Source organism: Balearica regulorum, chromosome 3 (assembly GCF_011004875.1).
Source record: "Balearica regulorum gibbericeps isolate bBalReg1 chromosome 3, bBalReg1.pri, whole genome shotgun sequence".
NCBI lineage: Eukaryota > Metazoa > Chordata > Aves > Gruiformes > Gruidae > Balearica > Balearica regulorum.
Genome location: NC_046186.1, coordinates 20,807,696 through 20,823,996, shown reverse-complemented (window position 1 = coordinate 20,823,996; position 16,301 = coordinate 20,807,696). Strand labels below are relative to the sequence as shown.

The following is a 16,301-nucleotide window of genomic DNA, read 5'->3' as shown; positions in this document are numbered from 1 at the left end:
CATTAATTTGTTACTACCAGTGACCTGTATGTCTAAATGGCATTTATGCCATTGTATGATAACCAAAATATCTGAATTTTAGAAAGACTTTATCTATGTAAACCTCTGACACTCTATATTTGTAATAGAATCAACTAAAGTACACCGCATTCAAGTCTCAAAGAACCAAAGTATATTATAATAGTTCATTCTGAATAGTTTCATGGGGTAGGGGGAAGTATGGGGCAAAATTTTCAAAGGGAACAGGCCCATTTTTGCTCACAAAAAATTATCTTCAAACTTGTGACAGCATTTATGTGGGCAACCATTGACATTATATAAGCAGATCCAGAAAATACACTTGCAAATGATCAGTACAGGCACCCAGCTGTAGCTGATGCTTTGCTTGTACCTTCATGAATATTCTCCTGGTAACTGCATGCATTAATCCACTACTAGGATTACATTTTATGCAAGCATTTCTAGCACAAACACACCTCCACCCTCCTTGGTTGAAATGTGAGTGCTGGTGTATTAAAAAATATTTGGAAGACAGACTTATTAAAATAAATGTTAAGAGAACACAGTGGGGTATATTTTCAGTGTGGAGCAGAGAGATTTAACTGCATGACTTCCATTAGCTTTAATGAGAAATGCACAGCTAAATCCTTATACACCACACTAGAAGATTAACCCAGAAAACACACATTGTTTACTTTTTACTAATACTCTGATTATTACCACGTTCTTCCTCCTCCTCCTCCTCTTCTTCCTCCTCCTCTTCTTCCTCCTCCTCTTCATCCTCCACATCTTCACCCTCCTCTTCATCCTCCTCTTCTTCCTCTTCAATCTCCTCTTCTTCTCGATCTATCTCCTCATCATCCTCCTCATCATCACCTTGCTCCTCATTATCATCAGAATATTCCTCCTCTTCTTCATCCTCTTCCTCTTCTTCCTCTTCCTTTTCATCCATCTCCTCTGTTCCATCAGTTTCATAGCACTCATCTACCGAAGAGTTGTCTGCTTTAACCACAAAGGGCTTTCTTTTGGGGGCTGGTTCTTGGGGTTGCTTATCTTGTGTTTTTCGTTTTTTTGCCAAAGGACAGCCATAAACACTGTGTAAAAATAAAAGATGTAAATTATTACACTATCCTGCAGATTTCAGTAGGTAAGATTGTGTAACTCATGTCATTTAGTCATATATTCTAATTCTACACCATGATTAGTTGCTGTTCTCAAAATGTATGTTTTCAAACCAAAATGCTACTTAGGCAATAATGACCAAGGGAAGGACACTTACAAAACCTGTGAAATTGCAAATGACTATTATTTGCCTGAAAGTGTCACACTTACATGACAGCTTAACAGTTACAAAATGGATACAAACGTATGTTTTTCCTTCTCATTCTTTTCCCTCTTCTGCATGTTACACTCTTTTCTAAGGCAGATGAATATAGTTTAAAAAACAGCAATCTTATCCTACCTGTTAGCTATCAGTACAATAATCAGGAATAAAGAAATGCTTCATAACTGTGTAACATTCAGTAAGGTTTTGATTGTGTACAATTAAGATATGTTTCAATGCTATTTAAATAATGAAAATACAATCACATTCTTAATGCTATTGTTTGCTGTTATAAATGATGAATTGCTCTTAAATTCTCCACTGCTATGCTCCATTTTATGCTACAAGGCTGGGTAAATGGAAAAGCAAGCTCCCCAACACAACCAAACCCAACAATTTTCATGGCCAGTGTTGGAAGTGTTCTCACATTGAAAAAAATCAAACCATAACCAAAATACTTTTTCAGTGAAGGACATCAAAATTTTTCAAAGCTGAGTACCACTTCCTCATCAATAACTTTAATGCACTGCAACATAAATAGCATTTCAGAGTTCTGGTCTTCTACCAGAACAGACACCTGTTTCTCAAAGGTCATATAATCTATGTTTGTTGAATGTGATCACCCTTGTGTAACCCCTATAGCCGGAGTGATTGCACACATAATTACTTTTTGTTTAAAGAAATTCCTCTCTGAACTTTTTTGTTGTGTGATTATAAATGCTACTCAGGCTACATTGGTTTTTAGTCTTCTTCCTGTGATTAACTAGTTTTGGGACATTTAAAGTGTTCTTTCTAGCCCTCTCTGCATATCTACTTATGACTTCCTATTTTACATGGTATTTTTGTTGTTTTTATTCCAATTACAAAACATTGAGGATCTTTATAATTTTCTTCCACTCTAATGATGTTTCATATTCTATTGACAGACCACTGAGGGGGTTTCACTGCATTTAGTACTACAGAAGCACTCTTTGTGGTGTCTGCATGGTCTTGATCTTGGTCTCATTTAGTTGCATCCTAGCAGCTGTGCATCCCAATTACTTAAACTGCCACTTAGGTAACAAGCTTTTTATGTAAGTGCCTAACCATTTTATTTAAATGTCTAACTTTTAGCCATTGTCTTACCTAAATTTTAAAGCACTTCACAGGAGGGCTGGCTCAGTCTGCCTGGCACACATGTATCTAAGGAACATATACGGTCACAAAAGATGGCATCCATCATCAAAAACCTGCTAAGGGAGACCTTCCCTGCATAATACAGGCACCCCTCTCTCTGTGTAGGGACTATGGGTGTCTTTAAAGTCTAATCCAGCATGCCTAAATTAAACACCTCCCTCCATTAACACTAACAAGAAATACTGAGTAAATTTTAAGTACCTCCACCTAACTAGATTCCAATCCTCCTCATTTAGGAGTCGGTACGGGGTAGTAGTCCTAATGGAATAAAGTTTACAGACACCGACACCAAAGTTGAGGCCTAATCGTTCAGGCTATAACGGGAAGAGACCCACATCCTCCAGATCCCAGGACCACGCTCCATCCAGCAGGTAGCGAGACCTTCCTGGGGAAGAGCATCCTCTTCTAGAAGGAAAAACCCTTTGCAGCTGGCTGCAAGAATCTCAGTCTGCTGCACAGCAGGCAAGCAAAAGACCAAACCTTCGCTAATTTTAAGAGCCTTAAACCTGTGAAAAGAGGATGCCTAAGCTTCTGGTGTTTTCTCTTTGGACTATACTTGTTTCTATCCAAAGATGCTTCAGTGTAAAACTTATGGCAGAAATCCTTGTCCCTAAGTGATCACTATTGTTCACTGCCAAATGACTCTCTTGCCTTTTGCCCTGTGAGTCCGTCTCTTGGTCAGGACCCAGCTGCGCAGAATCAGGAGGAAAGGTGGGACATATTTTCACGGAAAATATCCTACATCATTACAGTCAGGGCAGAAAGGGGAGTTCAATCTCCATAAGTCTGGACAGTGCCTAAAACCTGGCGCAAAAGAGGAGCACTGTTCGTTCTAGTTCTGACCACGCCAGGTTTACTTTAGCACTTCCCCTGGTGTTATGGCAGTTCAGGAGCTGCATATTTAACCTCTCCATATGGAGCTCTGAGAGAAGGCAGGCAATTTTTTCCTCAGAACTGGAATTTCAGAGTGTGTGCAGTGCCCAGGGAAACAGCTGGATAATTAGGGAGGAACCTGTTTCATTTAGGTGCCTAACAGAGGCTGCATCCTGGAAAACAGGAGTGGGTCACAGCCTGGGGCTCATGTACAGTTTAGAAACTTGCATATCAGCTCAATGGGATTTAAGCAGACAGGATAACATTTATTGAGTGAACACGTCTTGCTTTCTTGGTTTCTGTTCCTTCTGTTTGTGATGCATATTACCCTCGCTATAGTTTCTTCAATGCCATTATCATTAAATGGTACTTTCTCAAAATCCTGATCTTTATTTTCAAAGATGAGAGTAGGCTTAGCGCGAGCAATCCCCAAGATTTCATTCCTTCCTCTTACCATAACCTTCTTAGAACATTGTAAGAGGTAGAGATGACACTTCATCAGCTCTGAGCTAAAACCATCAAGGCTAAAGGGCACCAGTAGATGCGTAGCTGTGGAAATTTTTGGCCACTGGAGACGATGCAAACTTGAATTTTGTCATGTTAAAGCCAGAACATTAACCCCATCCTGCCCTGATCTTTGCTCAATTAAGAACACTAAAAACTTGCAAAAATTTTCACCTAGTAATGCCCTCCAAAAATGCCCCTTCGGAACTCACAATAGTCTGGGAACTGGGGAAGAACACAGTAGGATAACACACATGTCTATTTTGTTTTGAACTGTTGTTTAATTTTTGTATTTGGCTTCTAAGTATAATTGCATGAATTTTAGATACAAATTATTGGTCAAAGTTAGAAAGAAATTGTTGTCATGACCATTTTTGGTCATCTTTAATCTTTTCTTTTCATGGTTTTATGCTTTTCTACATAACATTTTATAAAGTTTGTGAGACTCTAAGACATTACTTGGGATTCGGTCTCCCCTGGAAGTGCATAACTGGCAATGGAAATCAATGCCAGTTAGCTGCCTGATCGACTTTGATACTTTTATAAATCTAATTAAATATCTATTTGCAACTCAGCTATTCAAGTAAAGTTGTGAATTTTACTTTAGTTTTCTACTTTATTTATTCTCAGTGCCTTTGCTCATGGAATTAAAATTGAGGACACATCAGCAATTAACAGAAACAAACATTTGTATATTTTACGGGTTGGGTCTAGCACTAAAGACTAGGGAATATGTCACTTTTCCAAGGAAATCAGTTACTTTAACTTCAACTCAGCTTTTGTAAACTCTTTCCTAATTAGTTTCTACCAATGTGCTGCCCATTTCCTCTACAACCCTGAATTTGGGTTCCCCTGTGCATGAATTTATAGTTTATATAGCTACCATTGTACGGGTTTTTCTTACAAAACCTTTAAAATACTGTCTTAGTATTTTCAACAAAGCTCTTCAACAAAGAGCTGAGTTGAAACTTCAGCTCTTCAACTATATATCTCAAATAGCTTATATATACCTCATGTACTATAGACTCTATAGTCTGAGAGTTAAAAAAAATACCCATGCCTTCAGAAACTTCGGAAACAGGCCACCAGACCTGGAGCCTACTGTTTATCTGCCCTATTTTTTTCCTTTCTCTTTCTTAACCTGTTCTGCTCTCATCCTTTGTTTCATTAATTTTTCAGATTCGGCCTCCAGGACACTTCTCTCTGTTTCTGGCACATTCCCCCCCGGCCCCTCCAGCGAGCATGCTGAGGGGAAAGCCCTGCCAGCTTCCCAGCAGCCTCTGACACCAACTTCCCCTCCCGACCACGTACGAAGATGACCGTCTCTCCCATTGACCTCTTGTTTCTCGTAGATTTCTGAAATCTGTTATTGTTTGTCCTTATAGCTTCTGCAATTTTCTGTCCATTTCCCATTTTTTGTGATCATCCCCTTATTTGCTTATTTTTAGACTTGTTTATCCCTGCTCAAAGAAATGACCCCATTGATTTATCTGTCTTGCATGCCTTTTTCCATTCTTTTATTGCTTGCTGTATTTCCCTGGTCAGCTGTGTTTGTCTGATTTTCCCCTTACGCTTCAGCTCTCTTGGCTTTCAGCAGAATATATATTTGGGCTTCCTGAAACACACTTTTGAATATTCCACACTGCTTTGCTGTGTGTTTCACTCATCTCTGGTTTTCGGAATCTGTCATGAATAATTCCTGTGGAAAGTGTTGTTGAATTTCATAGCGATAAGCTCCAAGAGGACATATAGACATTAATAATTGAAGAAATTGAAGAAATAATATATGAATTTATACTCCTTAGTTAGAATATGAATTACAGTATTTTTTTAACCCTCGCACAATTTTTCTTCATTAAAAAACATATGATGCTACTCACTGATACATTCTGTAGGACCCTTCTTCAGGAAATACATATTTATTTCCCAGAGTTGAACTTCTTGATTTTTAATATATTTTATTACTAATTTAATATAGTTTTCAACATAATTAGTATGTTTATTATTTCTAAGCTATAACAATTAAATATATGCCTTTAAATATATATAGTGTAGGACCAGAGAAATACAAGGGATTTTCTAAATCAGATTTCTGATGACTATTCTCTCCTCTATGCTGTGCCAACTCACACATCAAAGGTGGGACATGACACCTATGTATGAAGGACACTTTCCTCTAAGAGTATCTTATTTCTACCTGAGTAAGAAAGAGAGCTTAATAAAGGTTCAGTCAACTTTAAATACCTGATTTCAATAAAGTGATTCCTATATCTGTCATGTTTACCAGCCTTCTTATTTCATTTGTATCTTTTTTCTAGTGAATCTATTATTTCAGAAGTCTCATGCTACAAATTCCAAGTCAAGAAAAATATATTATGTCCTAAATCTGAGTATTTTTTCTTGGAGGATTGTTATCTTTTTTTTTTTTCCTCACTAGTGCTTGGAAACATTTTTTTCAAACTAAAAAGTGTCCCCACCAACAGTGCTCTCATTCTTTCTTTTTTTCATGTGAGAATTCAATGCAACACAAACCAAAATATTTGGTAGGTAATAGAATCTAAAAATTTACTATATAGACACCTAGTGAGGTTATAAAAAACATTTAGTGAAGCACTTAAGTATCTGAAGTGGCACTGAGGTGGAATTTTATCATATACAGTTGAAGATACCAAATTAAGAAGAGTCTGCTTGGAAGCAAACTTCTGCTTACGGCTTCAGGCAGAAAGTTCCCAAGGCAGTTACATTTGTCCCACTGGATACCGTAAGTATTATTTTTGATTTGGACTATTTCCAAGTCCATATCTCCAGATGAAGACTTTTAGGGTATTGAGAAAACAGGCATTTTGCAGATAAGTTCTCTAACAAAACCAATCTTCAAATAATGTGCAAATCTCATTAATTTGCATAACACTGCATCCTATTAAATCACTCTCAAAGCAGTGACTACTTTTAGTTTTAAAGGACTTACACTACCAACTGATAGCAGTTGACCAAAAAATAAATATTTGGATTTCACCAGACCCTACAGCTTGAACACCCTGCACTCCAGGAGAATGCCCTTCCCAACAGACTATGCACTATTATGAGGAAGAGCTGGTAGCACTCTTGTTGAAGCTGGACCATTGAATCGATAGGAATGAAAAAATCATAGTAATTCAGAAACAGAGATTGCCTCCAGCCTAGCGATTTACAAACTCAGTTGCAAGAATAAACTCCTTCAGCTGAGGATGATTTTCCATTCCTATTTAAACAACTGATTGTTTAAAGTATGCCAAATTACTACAGGAATGAGCAGCAAAACCAGTGGGCAGTGATAACTGTGAGGCAGTAGAGTCCAACTTCTTTGTGGGAAATTATTTTTCTTCTCTAAGCCACACTGGTCAGGAATCTTTTCTACCCCACAAAAGTCCAACACAATGACTGCATGCTGTCCTGGAATATGGGATGTATTGAGTCAAACCTTCCCAGGCTGTGAAGGGTAAAAAACTTTGCTGAATATTTTCATCAGCTATAGAAGAGAAAATGGGAAAAGCAACAAGTCAAAGTTCAAGAAAGACATGGAGGTTTTTGAGCTTTTATTTCACAGACGTGGCTAATTGCAGGCTGCAAGATAGAGCTAGGACACACTGGTTTTGGTGCTTCCAACCAGCTGGATTAAAATCCTCTGTGCCTGTTATGAATCCCTATCTAGAAGACTAATTACCCAAATCTGCTTTCTGGGAGCCTGCTGGCAACTGACCCAGAGCCTTGAATACTGTTCCAGAATTAGGCGTGCTTCTTGCAACCATTGCACTGCCAAGCACCATAGCATCTCAGGCCAATTACAGAATGACTGCCCTAACCCCTATCTTCTCAGTTGGAGTTAGGCACTAATCCAGAGTCAGTTATTTGGAAAATCTGTGTTCCCATCTATGGTTTACATGCTTAAATATTTTTTTTTTAAAAGTGGGCCCAAATTACTATGTTTTTATCTATTTAAACTAGAATTAAAAGTTACAAACACCTTTTAAAATACAAACCCCTCATGTCTACAGTTCTGCTGTATTTCAGACTTTCCCACAAGCTTCTGCTTCTGGTTCAACAAATCAGGTTAATATAAGCAGGAAGTGTTTTTATATGTGCAGTATCAAAACACATCATCTTTACTTCATTTACTTGTACTGAATAGAAGTTTGTTGACTTTTCAGATTAGGTATGTATACAATAGTACTTCAGTTCAGTGCAAATTGTTAATTTAACTAAACAGGTACAACAAGCTTGACTTATAGGAATGAGTGAGATGATGTACAGCATTCTATCCCTTTTTTTCCTTCTGGAGTTTCAAATATTTGTGTACTGCATTATGGGACAGTAAGAAAAATTACAAAAGTGTGCAGAAGCATCCTAGATCTCAAAAGGTAAAGGTAGCAAGACGTGATATTTTCTTCACAGAGCTTTAAAAGCCAATTCAATCCTTTTGCACTTCAGAGCCTTTTTAAACACACTGCAGATCTTCTCATGTATATAGCGTTATTTAACTAAAGCCCTAGAGAAAAATTAGTATCTTTAAAAAACAGCATTGCGAAAAGGGTGGGTTTTTTTCAGAAATTCAGATATTGAAATATGTATTTTTAAACACAAAAAAAGCAGACTAGCTTTGATGTAGTCAATACAGTCACAGTAACTTAAGTCAAAGTGAAGATCTTTAATTTAATTGGATCCTATACATTTCCAATGTGAACTACCTCTCCACCCGATTCACTGAGGCTCCAAACTGGTGCAACTGAACCTGGTGATGAATAGCAGCAAACTTAATGGCTAATCTGCCCTCTGGCTGGCGAGATCATTTCACCCATCACCAAAGTCTCTGCTCTTGGGATATGACAACTGAAAGGAAACTTTCAGTTTTGCAATAATTAACCCATTTAAGCAGTAAGTTTATTTAATTGGTTGAATCCAACAGCTGTTCAGTGAAGAAAAATGAGGCACAGTAATGTATTTCTAGGTGGTGCAGAAATATACAGGAAAAAGTCTCGGCCCTGGAGAGCTCATTTAAAGCAAAATGTAAAAAATAAATGTAACAAATCATGAAACTAAAAACTTATGTGGCAACACAGGTTAGCAAAGTGCATGCCCTGCAGTTGTAGATTATTCAGAAGTATTTATATAAATAAATCAATATAATATCTGATTGCCCCATGACTTATGATGTCATGGATAGGGTTCATCTCCTACCTACCCCTAGGCTTCTAAAAACAAAGTCTATACATGTCACGTTAAGCTCCCTTCATAAGGCAACGCAGAGAAACTGGAACCTCCTGGGAGGTAATTCATCTCACCTTTCTTAGAGACTTTGCCTATCTCTCCACTGACAGTAAAGGGAGTTAATGGTGATTAACTTTTATTTCTACCACTTAGAAATCTGATAAAAGTGAGAGAAATCCAAACCTTTTTCTCTTTTTCTCTCTCTCTCTTTTTTTTTATATTGTATGTCCATCCTTGACAAAGATAGTACCTAGTAGATTTTAAAGCCACGCACCACGATACTTTTATCAAGAGAAAAACAAACCCTGCTTCTTTCCATTCCACAGCTGCCGTATCACTTAACATGAATAATTCTCCTCCCTATAGCTTAGCTATCTTTTCAAGACATGATCCAATGTCAGACAAATGCTGTAGTTGCACTGTAATCTTAGGATGGCAAATACCCAACTTAACTGTGTGTTCAAGAGCCGGAAGCCATAATTGATTATGTCTTGTTGCCAGACCCTTGAATACAGGGACTGATCAAAGAAACTAGGACAGTGCAAAGAGCACAGGTTTAGTGACTCATATTGATTCATTAGATGAAATGCATATAATCAAGTTTTGCTAAGTGGCTATTGATTCTGGACATTTCAATGTTGATTTAGATGTAACCCAGACATGTAAAAATGGGAACACGCAAAGCCAGTGACTACTTCTGCACTGACTCAAAGAACACTGACTTCTCCACTAACTCAAAATCCTGAAGTCCACATTTATTTCAAAAATCTAAACTGGAAGAAAAACACTGGGAAAGAAAACCCTCTATTTTTCTACATAGAGACAAAAATGAGGTTGGCTACATTGAGCTAAATCAAAGCAGTATCTAGAGCTGCCAAGATGTCCAGATTTGTGTATATCCTGTGTGTTCAGCCTCAGTGGTAACGACAACTCTGTTTACAGGTAGAGGGCAGGGCAGGTTCCAATTTATTTATTTTTCATGATAATATCATATCATAAAATGGGAAAAGTTCATAATCAATCACTCACCAATTTGAAAGGGTTAGAATATGCTATAAGAGCACATCTATCGGTTACAAAAGATCTTTTCATAGTCACAATGTTTGAGCCTTGGACATGATACGAAATCTTTCTATTCCAACATTTTAAATGTAATTGCTTTTAAGCAATTCAGCATGCTAAGTTCAAGCATTCAAAAATCAAGGGAAATAAACTGCTGGAAATCAAAGGCGATTCATGTAGTTATACTGTCAATCATTTAACAACACGGCTAGATAGATACATATTAGTAGAATCAACACCCTTAGACACAGACTCAATAGATCATACTTAACAACAACACAGCAGGTCAAACTATCATTCTAGCATGTATTTAAGTACTGAGTAATAGAGTACACTGTCATTTTATCGCATCTCTAATGTGGGGCTGCTATAATGAGACTATCAGCTACTGATTCCTATCACAAATACTGTTCCCATCATCTCTACATAGATACACAATAGCACTGGCTCCCAACTTCATTTAAACTAAGAAAGATACATGGCACAGAATTAAGAAATAAGATACACCAATTTTCCTGCAAATATAGCAATACGTATCTTACTTGATCCAAAAAGCTAATGGCTACAGAATATAGCCAATGGAAAGGAATAATACTGTGGAGCAACCTTCTAACACAAGAATGTGACTGTCGTCAGTAAACATCTGAAATTACAGAAAAAAATATGACAAAAACAAAGTGATACAAGCTGCAACCACTTCAGTGCTTATGTACTGGATTCTCATCTCCAGCATAAGCTACAGGATACCATTCTTTGTCTTGTACAGTTGGTTAGGAGTCATTCAAGTGTGAAATATTCTAAATTCTGGTTGTTAGAGGATTGAGATGTTTAAATCTTCCTCTTTTGAAGAAAATCAAAAAGATTGTGCCTTTCCGTAACACAGAGAAAACATGATTATTCTAAAACAGAACAGAAATGACAACTTTCTCTCTATTGCATTATGGAGCTGCAGCTAGAATTGGTCTCTTGGTAAAAATGTTAATCATTATTAATATGAATTCAGCAAACATTATTATGAAGGAACTGAAAGTTTATCCTCCATACTAATTTTTAAGGGTGCTTTCCTTCTTAGTGGGCTCTACACCAAAAAAGTTACCATAAAAATCTGTTTAACGTAAAGAGGATTTCTAAAATACCTTTATCATTAGACCTCCTCGAGACTGATTTCTAAGACAAAATTTTGATACTAGCTGGTGTGCCTGCCAGTTTACTACTGCACACAAAGTTGTAAGCACAAACTTATAACCAAGACTGTATGTTCTTTGCTTTAGATGGACACAGTTATTTTAGCATTATGTAATTTTCAACAGTCATTAGAGCCCCTATTAGCAGTTCCTATCAATCAGAGATTATTATCAGAGTATTAGAGCTGTCTGGGGTTTTAGACCCACACAATTCTCCTGCCCTAACCTTTACTCAGTGTGGCACATCCTTCAAGAGACACAGATATAATGGCATATAATGTTTTTCCATCCCATGCATATACAGGGCAGGTATTGTGGATATGAGAAAATGCTGCTGCACACACCCTGTCATGACTTACACCCTGGAAGACGTGTATTTGCTTGTGCTAACAATCTACCAAACAATCTTCTGCAGCACATAGGAGTTGCTTTGTTGTAATATCAGGGGGTCTTGCAGGTAGTATTTCCACTAAGATACAAGCTCACCTATCTTAAAGAAATTGATTCAAGTTGTTGGCAGACTCAAAGGACAAAACTGTATTTCTTATGTTCAGTTCATTTTTTTCACCTGTTTTTGTTTTGTTTTTTTTTTTTCTTTCATGATTAGAAGAATTAGAAATTCTCTTGTCTAACAATGAAAGCTTACCTACTGGCTTAATCACATGACTCCAAAAGCCAGATGTCTAGATATGGACATAAATGGCTTTGCCTTAATCTGACCTTTTTTGATATATCTGATGAAAGGAAGGACGCCTGTTCAGGGCCCCCTCCCTGCCAAAGAAAAAAAAAAGAAAAAATCTAACTGAATACCATCACATTCTAATCCAGAACAGTGAGGCTCCAACTTGACTCATATCATGATTGAAAAAAAAAAAAAAATACTATGGTATATAATGTTACTTTTTATAGCTGACAGTGAGTTCTATTAGACTGTAGAAGAGTCTCTGAAGGAACATGAAAATAGCCTCCCAAGGGAGTGGAAGCCCCACACAGCATGATTTAAATGTGGCAGCTGGGTTGTGGGTGGAAATGGCGGTTTCCATTGAAAATATGCTGCCAATATACCTCCTATGGCTAGATTTCACAGGGAAATGTGGCAGTTATCCCTATCTGAAGTTCAGCTGCTCAGTTTTAAAGATGCACAGACAGGAAAGGTAGCAAAGGTCAACGACTGAATAGAGAAAGGTCCAGAATGATGTACTGTCCAAGGACCAAAGGGTGAAATTGGGAAATGGCTGGAAGTACAAGTATGTAACAGGACGATGTCAAGAAAAGGAACAGATTCTTTAGTTTTAAAAGATGAAGGGCAACTTTTGAAAAAGTGTATGCCACTTCAAAGACTACTTTTAATTTTCTGAATAGTTTGAGGCATTCGATGCTTAACGCTTACGTCTCATTGAAAGTCGGTTAGCAATGTATTAGTCACTTTTAAAAATGGTCCCTATATATTTGGGACACAGATCTATAATGGGAACAGTTGTGGCAACATTAAATGTCATCACACTTAATGTTAAAGCACTTAAGTTTAGATGACTAAGTTCCTAGTGAATAAATTCCCCAAAGGTAATATATAGGTATATAAGCATGGGAGTCGCTATAGCAAGCGTGTTGGCTGTGGTATATCTATGCTAAGAAATATGAAGTACTATAAAAACAATGTTTCCAAAATCACTTGTCTCTTTCTTGTTGATGTCTGCATCTACTTGCAACTCTGACTTAGGCATCATCTTGAAAATATGACTCATAAATCCAAAAAGACACTTTCCAATGCAGGTACAAAAATCATGCCTATAGTATGGATGGCTACTTTATTGATCTCTGTTTTGATACAGGTAGTGTGATACTGTTCTTTTTTTTTTTTTAACAACTCAGGATGAAACAATTGTCAAAAAAATAGAAGACTTTTTTTTTTTTTTTCTTTTGGAAAAAATCAATCTGTTATGGCTCCAAATCTGGTTCCACTAGAGGAATCCTTTAATCAACAAACTAGCTTTTCTCTCTCTTTCTCTGCAGAAATCCTCATGCTCCTTTCTGTCCGCAGGCCTGGCTTCAACAGTTGGGACAGAAGGCAGCCTAACCCTAGTCAGCCTTTGCCTGTCATCCTTTCAGTATGGTTCTGGCTTGGGAATAACAATCTGCTTAGGCCTGCTCAGGCTGATGGAGAAACCAAAGCAGTACGTTGCTTCCTAAGGTAGCGTTCTCATTGCAGGTCCAGGATGTACCACTATAAGGAAATTTTTCAGTGAAAGGGGATGTGACTGCTATGCTGCCTATAGAAATCAGTGCTGTCCTTGCATGTTCGTGTGAGCAGAGAATGCTTGCTGTGCCTACTGGATCAGAAAATGCTGGTATAAGTACACGCGGTCTGCAGATCTCAGACATTCTGGCATGTAGAAAGCACTGAGCAGCACTGCTCAGCTAAGCTGGCAGCACCTCTGGGCATACATAAATAGGCTTTCTATTACCAGTTTGGTCAACTACAGACTCAGGATTTTTGTGGATCCTTCTCTTGGGGTTCAGTACCTAAGCTCTACTTAAGTTGTGCTCTAGAAGCTTGTGCTCGTATGTGGTTTATGTGACTAAATGCTTTTTGTGAAAATCACAGATGCAGAAATTTAATGGTGGCAAATGTTTTTCTGTCATTCTCTCATTAACAGGTTCCTGTACTAAACAGAAGGTGGGGTCAGGTATCAGAAGACATTTTAGTGTCCATAATACCTGGAGGGTTTTGAAGGTAGGGATGATAAGCTCCACAGGTATGATGTCACTTCAAATTATCCAATATCATGCAAAGTTACATTGTAATGTACCCAGTAGGTAAATATTTCCTGACTCTGCACCAGATGATTCTAAATTTCCTTACAGCTTAAAAATTAGGGAGTTTGGTATCATTTCTTTTTTCAGACCAGCCAAGAAATTTTTGTCTTCCTGGGAAGTTCTGTTTTTTTACAGACTTTTAGAGCAACAGAATTACAAACTGCCCTGGTGTAAGAGTAATGAAATTCTGTTCCTGCTTACACCAGAGTTTAATCCATAGTACACATAAACAGTAAAAAAATAAAATAAAATTGCTACTAGCAAATCTTAACTAACCATGATAGTTCTGTTGTGGTTCTACCCGAGCTGTCCACTAGACTGTGATTTCTAAATCTGACTGACTGCTGTAATTTTCAATGAACAATCAAAATTATAGTAGATAGAAAAAGCTAACTGTTTTCTCTGTTTTACAGTTTTGCTTAAAGACTGACATTTTAAATAAGTGGTTCCACTTTTAGTCAATGCCATTTTAACTGTTCAGTCCTTCCTCCTACATCCTTTAATAACATAACTGGAAGCAGCAAGCTTGACTGCTAAGATATGAAGTTAACACAGTAGTCAGAATTTATTTGCATTCTTTCTAAAATGATATTTGTTTTATAACTCTGACTCAGTTTCTGAGTCTGTCTTTCTCTGTGATCTCTTTAGGTCTCACAAGCTAAGCAAAGCCAGGCCACGTCAGTTCTGAGTATGTCAGTATTTTCCAGTTTCCACCTAGGTGCTGCAGAGACAGCACTATGACTCAGAAAGTAGTACACTTTCCTTGCCAGTAGCACTGAAACAAATTCTTAGCTCGCCACTGTGGAAGGGACAGAAGACTGTAAAGCTGGTAATACCTTATGTCACATGGAATTAAAAAGAAGAGCTAAGTGTCTGTGTTTTAAGAACCAGAAATGTTAATTCTAAAGCCCTGCTCAAAATAAAGTAATGCAATTACATTCTGTCAGAATTATTCCTACATTTTCAGCCAGATAAATGATCTTTTTTTTCCCACTTTCCATCCCAAACTCCTATGCACTATAAATGTGCACTGTAAAAAGTTGCTATGACCAGTCTTGTAAGTCAATGTGCTATTGTGAGTGTATTACAACATCATAAGCAATATGACCTTTGGTGTCATTTGAAATCAAATACTTAACATCACAAAACGTACCAAGGCTACTGCATTAACATTTGTGAAATGTTTTGAAATTAACAGCTGAAAAAGCTTTATGAGCATAAAATACAGTTACTGTCATAAATCCATCTAGTTGGGACTTTGTATCTTCTTCCTTTCACAAAGTATGGGATATCCAGAGAATTCTCTGAGAAACAGGTTTCAAATCCCCTTTTTTTGGTTTGGTGACTAGAGACATGCAAACATCTATAAGACTCATGTCAGAGAATATTCATCATATATGCCATGATATATGACATATCCTCTTGTTTGAGATCACTGTTTGCTTGTCCCCTCCTCCCGAAGTAGTCCTCATGGTTACTAAGAACCAACAAACCATTAATCCTCACTGATCATCCTAGAAGAAACCATGCCCAAGAAAGATCTACAGTAAACAGTGTATCAGTAATTCTAGTGCATTGTTCTTATTGTCCCTGCAAATACTCAATAACAAGAAATCATTTGCTAATCTTGGTATAAATTAACTTTTAATACAAGAAGGATGGTCTAAAGCAAAAGGCACTGGAGTAGAATTCAGAGGCATGACTCAACTCCTGGCTGTGACGCAAATTTCTTGTGTGGTAGCAGAGTCACGAACTGCTAGTTTACCAAGGGAGCGAATGCATTACAGCTCTCAGTTTCTATGCATAGCTGCACAGTGAAATTCTACCATCCAAGTGAGGTATGTCTGCTCCTCTTCTAATACCTAGGGACATGCAGGCACTTAACACACAGCAGAATTTAGAGGCTGTAATCCAGACTGGAGGAAGATATTTTCTGTAGTGGGGGATTTCTGCTCCGAGAATTAATCACCTTAAGCCTTCTTTTTTCTCTACAGAAATGGAGATGAACTCAGTCTTTTGACTAGGAGATGGTCAGAGGAGGAATCACGATTCCAACCTTAGACATCGTCTAATCTAGAATATACAGAAACGTGTGAGAAATTTGTATTTAATATCCT

General features: G+C 37.5%; 1 protein-coding gene across 12 annotated transcripts in view; it reads right to left on the bottom strand.

The window, feature by feature from the left end:
* Nucleotides 1-16,301, bottom strand: part of MYT1L (myelin transcription factor 1 like) — a 319,071-nt gene that overhangs the window by 103,461 nt on the left and 199,309 nt on the right. For all 12 annotated transcript variants that reach the window (XM_075747237.1, XM_075747233.1, XM_075747234.1 and 9 more), the window contains exon 6: nucleotides 721-1,094. In XM_075747237.1, the coding sequence (XP_075603352.1) occupies nucleotides 721-1,094 (374 nt within the window). The remainder of the gene's footprint in view (nucleotides 1-720; nucleotides 1,095-16,301) is intronic.